We start from the raw sequence: 7128 nt of genomic DNA on the forward strand, positions 1-7128 counted from the left end.
CAATAATAATATAATGAAATTGGAATTATACCAATTCAGGACAAGAAGGATTGCAAAGTGGGAAACAAGTAACAACAAATAGTGTGGTGGCTAAGGTCAAGAGCGTGAAAAAGTTGAAAATGTTGGGTTTGTCAGGTAGCCAAGTTAGAACCTTAAGTTATCTTCCTAAGATTTTGTTGCTTTTCCTGAATAGATCTTTCATTTTCAGCACTTGGTTCAAAATCGTCATCTTCCCTTTCTAAATAAATCCCATGTGTCTCCAAAAATCTATCCATACCCATGGTTGGACGCTTTTTAAGATTTTTTGGTTCATCTTCACTAGCTCCAATTTTCTGGTTCGGCTTACTTTTCATTCTTTTGGAAATTGTGACTTCTTTTTTAGCGCTTTGCTTAGAAGGCATATGAATTACTCTCTTTTGTCCATGACCACCAGCCACCATGGGAGAGATAAAATTCTTTTGAGATGTTGACAGTCTATGTAAAACTCTTATTCAACCTTTAAATATGTACAAGCCAAACAGTATTTGCTCTCTACTTTATAGTGACTCAACCTTTTCATATTTTTTCTACCTCCACCAAAGGTGGTTTTGTCCTCGTCCTCGCATAACCTTTTTTTACCTGCAAAATAAAATTTCACCAAAAACTATTTTATAAATCCGAGAAACTATGAGAAAGAATCCTTCTCTCAAATTAATTAAATATTATTTCAAATAATTATAACTCTACTGCTAGCTCTGTTCCTCACTTGCCATTATTCTAAAGCTCCTCTTTTTTATGTCTCAATCTTATATTATTAAATTATTGATTTGGCATAGTAAAAACTTAATCCTCCTTAATTTGAGAATGACATTAATGTTTTTGATAGATTCAATAATTGCAAGATTTTGTCGCATGACATTGTTCAATTATTGCAAGATTTTATAGCTAGTGAAAGACTTCAATTATCATCATCATAAGTTGATGTCTTGATGAAGGTTATTAGAAATGGAACCCTCAAAAAAACTAAAGAATATAATAGAGGATTAAACAGCTTCATCCACTAATTATTTAAATGGTTGAAGGTCAATACTGATGATTCTTGCTTGGGAAACTTGGGTGCAAAATCTCGTGGCAGATCTGCTTGTCTTTGTTTTTTTTTCGATGAATAAATTGAAGTATGCAAAAAACAGAACTATAAAATATTAATCAATTACAATGAAATTCAAGCAGCAAGCTCAACAAAAATCATTTAACTGCAACTCTAAAATTATAACCAAATCACAACAATAACACCTATAATTAAGTTCACATTCGCTGATTCAGTGCCTATACTCAGACACAATATCAAAAGAAAAATATTGAACAAAGTGCTACTTAATTAATTAACAAAAAACTTACACTGTATCCACTTTGCTATTAATAGATGAATGAATTTTATTAATAATTCAAAGGTAGGCAAACATTACATCAAAAGAACAATATGCATAAAAAAAGTGCAAAAGAATAACATAAACATATAAAAGAAAATAAGTATAAGATAGAAATATCTTACGAGGTCATGCCGCAACAATTTGCTATATATGCACAATTTGCACTTAGTGTTCACCAAAGATGCACAAATATTTTTTATCAATCTCCTTCAAGAGAAAAAAAAATAAACACCTATATTAACAATTAATAATACTTAGTTTCAGCAAAGATTAGTGATAACTGGCTAATTGATACCTGCTGAGACAAGATCTTTCATCGAATCCATCGATTAGAAGGCCACCAATCAGTTTATCAATTGGCTTCTCAACAGAATCAGAGGCCAAATATGAGATTATGAGAATATACCTTAATGCAGCATCTCCTCCAATTCTTCCTCTCACATTATCCTCACTTTCTCCATGCCGAGTAAGTAAAATTGGGCGTGATGTAAGATGTGTATTTACCTGCAACAATACAACAAATCGACAAGAAAGTTACGCTTGATCAAGTAGCATCTGCAAGGTGCAATTATCATTAATCTTCTGATATATATATATAAGATGCATATTATTAATATTACCTTATTTTCAAATTTCAACATCTTCCCTAGGTTCCTCAAGTCATTATATGGTGCAATATGTAAGTGAGTAGGGAGCTTCTTAATCTTAAAAGCATAAAAGACCAGAGAGGTCCCCCTACCGTTCCCCAATTCAAGAGTTCTGGAAATGCACCAACATGAAGCAGATGTTGTATTGATTCTTTGTAAAAGTTTGAGACTAATCAAAATATGGTCCAAGATTATAAAGCACAGCAAATGATCCCCCAAAAATAAAATTTCAGACAAAAAGTTTCGTAATGCATTAGCACTGGAAGTCTTATGCATGAAAAGAAACATAAAAGCTCGAGTTTGAACCACAAACACATTATTAATTAACTTAATCAATTGCCTTGATTGCCTGTGTGTAAGAAGCATTGATAATAATCATATACTTTGAAGGAAACATACCAAGAAAAAGACAATTCGAAATTTCTGTCTTTGTCTCAGAGTACCCTAGGGTAACACTAGTGAAGTAAAACAATGCTTATACTAGAAATTAGGAAGAGCATTAAAACCTAAAAATTTAAGTTAGTATGGGAGCCAACTTTTTTAATTAGTATTAATCAACTTTTAATCCTAAATTTTAAATTTCAATTTTGAATCTTAAATCTTCCAAAAACTAAGATAAATTTACAATAACAAATTAACTTTCTATACTTATTCGGTGAAAAAAGAATCTTAGTGTCAATTATATATATTCACTTTTAAGCCACTAATAAACTTTTAAGCCACTAATTCACTTCTTACATACTTACATTAGCAACTAATGAAATCATTAACTCATGAATACAGAGATAGAGAATATAGCTTCATTTGTCCAAACCATTCAAGATAATAACAAGGTCTCAATAATTGAAAGACTTTCCAATTTGCCAACTTACTAAGTATCTCTCTTAATCACTGTACCTTTAATTTGTATATGAAGTATATAGTATTCGGTAATTGCATATATTCGGTAATTGCTCAGTTAATTAAAGCAGGTGCTAAAATAGAATTGAAAAAGAACGGTAGAATCGTCAATACCTCCAGAAGAATGCCAAAAATGAGAATCTCATCAAATACGTGAGTAGTGATAATCTAATAGTGACTAGCAGTGATGAATACGAGTAGAGGATTGAAGCTCGACGAAAAGACAAGCAGAGGATCGAAGCTCAACGAGAAGAGGAGCAGAGGATCAAAGCACATTCATGAGCAAAGAAGATCGAAACTCATTCGTGAGCAGAGATTGAGATCGAAACTCAATAAAAGAATGCGCTCCATCATCGAATAGATTGAAGAACCAAAGAGGAACGAAACATTTGGAATGGATTGGGGATTTTGTGATTTTGTTAATTGAAATATTTTAGGAATTTTGTTAGGATTGGAGTTTTAGAAACCAAACATTTTGGAATGAATTGGCGTTTTTTTCTTTCTTTTTCTCTGCACGATATAGCTTACTTTTATTTTTTAAAAAATATTAAAATTTTAAGCAACACTTGAAAAGTGAAGTTTAAAATAAATTTAAAGACAACTTTTAAAAAAAGTAATATATTATTTTTATAATAGTTGTGTTTGTATATTTAATATAACAACACTTGATAAGTGTGTTTTAATTTATTAAAGACATCACTTATAGTGTGTTGATTATAAACTTGTTGCTATAATTCTATTTTATTACCACTAGTATAAAAGGTTGCTTATATATATATATTAGACAACATTTTTTAAGTGTTATCTTGAACATATGTTGTAATAACTAAAAAATGTTGTAGTGTGAGATTGAATTTCTAAGATTTTTGATTGTTTGTCAGTAATTTCTCTTTATTTTTCCTTTGATAATGGTAGAAAATGTGCTTTAAATGACACTTGTAGTACGTAAACTCTTCCAGGTTCTGTAGTTTTTCTATTGCTTTCTTGCTCTTCTATTTCTTCTTAAGAGTATTTTCGAAGTAATTTTAATATACTGTTCTCATTTAACATTATTGTTTCTGTTACTGGTGGAATTTTCTTGTATATGCATTAGCCAAATAATACATGATTTTTCTGATTCTATATTATTATGCAACTTTTCCTTAATATTGTTTATTTAGTGTTCTTCAATAGTAAAATATCAAGTTTAATAAAAAACTTTTGTAAAGAGAATAGGTTATAGTAAAAAAAATGGACTAAACTATTGTAATCAGTCTATTTTTTTAAACCCATGTATGAAATTGCGGCGGTTCAAAACCGTCGCATTTTTTAAAAAAAAACCTCACATAGATTTGCGGTAATTTGTTTTAATAGCCATTGACCAAATAGCAGTGGTTTTGAAACCGCCACAAAATCAGTTATCTTATTTGTTGCGGTTGTGCCAGCAGTTCCTTAGAACCGCTAAAAAATCAATTCTCCACCCCTAACCCGCAACGTTTCTAGAAGCGCTGATATGTCGTTTTGCGGCGATTAAAAAGCTACTGCAAATTTTCGTTTCTCTTGTAGTGCCATGACCTTATCTTGACTACGAAAAATTTTGACCCCTAAATTTATTTTGACACCCATGTTTTTCTTAGCCTTTAGGTTCCATGTCTCTTCAACTTGTTTTCTAAAATTTCACACTGATGTCTTTCACTCAATTTAAAAGTGGAATAACAAGTCTTGATGCTCAAAGAATTAAGGTTACTGACTACCTTTCGACTGAAACATTTTTTGTATTTTTTTTTTATTTCAATTTGTCCGTTTCTGCTTCTCGCAGTCGAGGCACCTTCTTGTTGAAACAATCTATTTTTTGTATTAACAGTTAACTAATTTTTGTTACACGTAATATAATGGTTAAAAAATATATTTTTAAATTTTTGTTTTCTACAACAAAGACCAATGTAGATAAAGAATGAGTCTTTATGATTATGAAAGAGTGGACGACGTGAAACGGTGAAAGGAGGTGGTAGCTTGGAAGAAGGATCAACCCGCAATAGGTGGAGATTAGTTTGCTGCTTTATATTATTATCTTATATATTTTATATCTTAATATCTATTATAAAATCTATAAACATAATTAATTAAGTCTATATCATGGGTCTTTATGTCACCACCAAACCATGCGTGTGTGCTTTCTTAATTAATTAACGAGATTAGTTTGCTTTTCTATTGTATATAGTAATCATATTTTGTGCAAATAATTATTCAAATTTAATTTTTACATGCTTTAATTAGTCATATATAATCAATGTTTTTATATCACCCAAATGAATTCACCAAAAATAAATATCACTCAAATGAGATAGACGTGCAATTATATTTTATTTTATACACCCGGCAAATCTTTGTTCGGTGTGAGTATATAATTATATATAGTTTACATACCAACAACAACTAGTTTTCGAAATGAATTTCTTATATGATTCTATCTCAACCAATGGTTAATATCTTTTTCGTTTTACTTTTTCTTTTTTAATTTGTTTTTTGTGGGTTCTCTACGACAATTAGGTATATCAGAACTAGCGCATCACTTATACATTATTGATATATAGCGGAGGTTTCAATTGTATGCCATAATAATTAGTGACATATAAGTCTCACCAAACTCCGACGTGTTATTTTCACTCAATCTTAATATGGCTTAAGACCTAATTGCCTCTCCAATCCTAAGACAGTTTCAGTTTGATTTGAAGCTTGATTCTTTTCATATATATATATATGATAAAATGATATTGCAACTCCTATTTTATAATATCACTTTTCTTAATAAATTTATATAAATATTCAACTCCTATTTTATAAATATTCAGTCTTATCTTTTAATTAGGATTTTAGGTTCCAACGGTAGTCACGCATTATTAACCTTTTTTACACAATTGCATCCTTTCAAGGTGGCAATGGATACAATATGGCAGGGCTCAAACTGTAAGGAAAGAATTGAGTAAAAAACTCTTTTTCGACTCGTATTCTTTTTCAATTTAGATAATTCGTACCTTAATAATTGAAGAATGATAATTCACTTTCTATCTTTTTTTTTATTAGATGTATAAGTTTTTTTTATAAGAATCTCAAACAAAAAATAATAAAAATATTTACATGTGATATTAACTTGTAGGATCTAACTTTTACTTATTTTATATAGATAATAACCATTTGACTGAGACTATTTATCGTCTATATAGTCATCAAAAAAATATTTGTAGCGAGTTGATAATTATTTGATTGGGATATTATTTTGATGATTATGTAAGATCTAAACAGTCACAATCAAATAGTTATCATTCACGTAAGACTAATGAAGACCAAGTCATACAAATTACGTCACATGTAAGTATTTTCCGTCATCTTTTACCCAAACACTACAAAAAAAAAGAGTTTAAAATGGTACTGACATTACGACGATTTTAAAAAACCGCCGTAATATCCGGTTATTATGGCATTTTTGGTTGCTGCCATAATTAACTTTGTGTTTGCTGGCGATTCTGGTGATTATGGCGGTTTTGAACCGCCGTTTTCACACGTATATAAAACAAAAGAATTGCAACCCTAGCCTCATTAAACGAAATATAGTAACGGCGTTCTCGATCTCCCTTCTCTCTCCTTCGTCTCCTCCATGCTCCGACAACGTCGTTCTTCCCACTCGGCTTCTCCTCTCTCCGCCGGTTACGATTTCTCTAAGTACTTCTCCCTCTCCGCCAGTTACTGATTTGTTTCTCTGCAGCTCCCTCTCAAGTTCTCTAGGTACCTCTCCCTCTCCGCCAGTTACTGATTTCTTCGTTTTTGCTCGGGTTATGGTTTCAAAATTATTTTTGTTGCTGATTTTTGGGGGTTTTTGTTTCTCTGCAGCTCCACGATCGGGTCTTGCGTTGAAGCATTCCACTGACGTTGGTGTGGGGGTGATTGACGCCGATCGAGTCTTGTGTTCAACCACTCGACGATCTCAGATCTTGGATTGACGGTAACTTCATTTTCTCTTTCCTTATGTATTTACTTCGATGCATGTGTCAATGGTTCAATTGCTGCCACTCTTATTATTGTTTTGGATTTTGCTAGTTAATTCATCCTGCTATTTCGTGAATTGATAAATGAGTTCAGACTGAATAAGCTTAGTGAAGTAGGGCTCTGTTCTGTAATTCTGTTCATAATATCTA

The 7128-nt window shown here is 31.3% G+C and overlaps 1 protein-coding gene across 2 annotated transcripts; it reads right to left on the reverse strand.

Annotated features, from left to right (window-relative positions):
• On the reverse strand, positions 981-2449 carry LOC110267007. Of its 2 annotated transcripts, XR_002354290.1 has the most exons (3): positions 2030-2171; positions 1532-1913; positions 981-992 (listed from the first exon to the last, which is right to left on the reverse strand). XR_002354290.1 is itself a non-coding variant. In XM_021112125.1 (2 exons), the coding sequence occupies exons 1-2, from the start codon at positions 2420-2422 to the stop codon at positions 1680-1682; spliced, it is 627 nt and encodes a 208-aa protein (XP_020967784.1). In that variant the 5' UTR covers positions 2423-2449; the 3' UTR covers positions 1659-1679. The 2 variants fall into 2 exon arrangements, 1 of the variants encoding a protein (XP_020967784.1); XM_021112125.1 differs by lacking the exon at positions 981-992 and having other exon boundaries at positions 1659-1913; positions 2030-2449.

This window comes from Arachis ipaensis, chromosome B09, assembly GCF_000816755.2.
Source record: "Arachis ipaensis cultivar K30076 chromosome B09, Araip1.1, whole genome shotgun sequence".
In the NCBI taxonomy this organism is placed as follows: Eukaryota; Viridiplantae; Streptophyta; class Magnoliopsida; order Fabales; family Fabaceae; genus Arachis; species Arachis ipaensis.

Bases quoted from the DNA above. Each gene is read 5' to 3' on its own strand.
- LOC110267007 (XM_021112125.1), bottom strand. From the start codon at position 2,422: ATGCTTCTTACACACAGGCAATCAAGGCAATTGATTAAGTTAATTAAT. The intron at 1,914-2,029 runs GTAATATTAATA...GTATTGTTGCAG, and splicing joins TGTTGAAATTTGAAAATAAG to GTAAATACACATCTTACATC.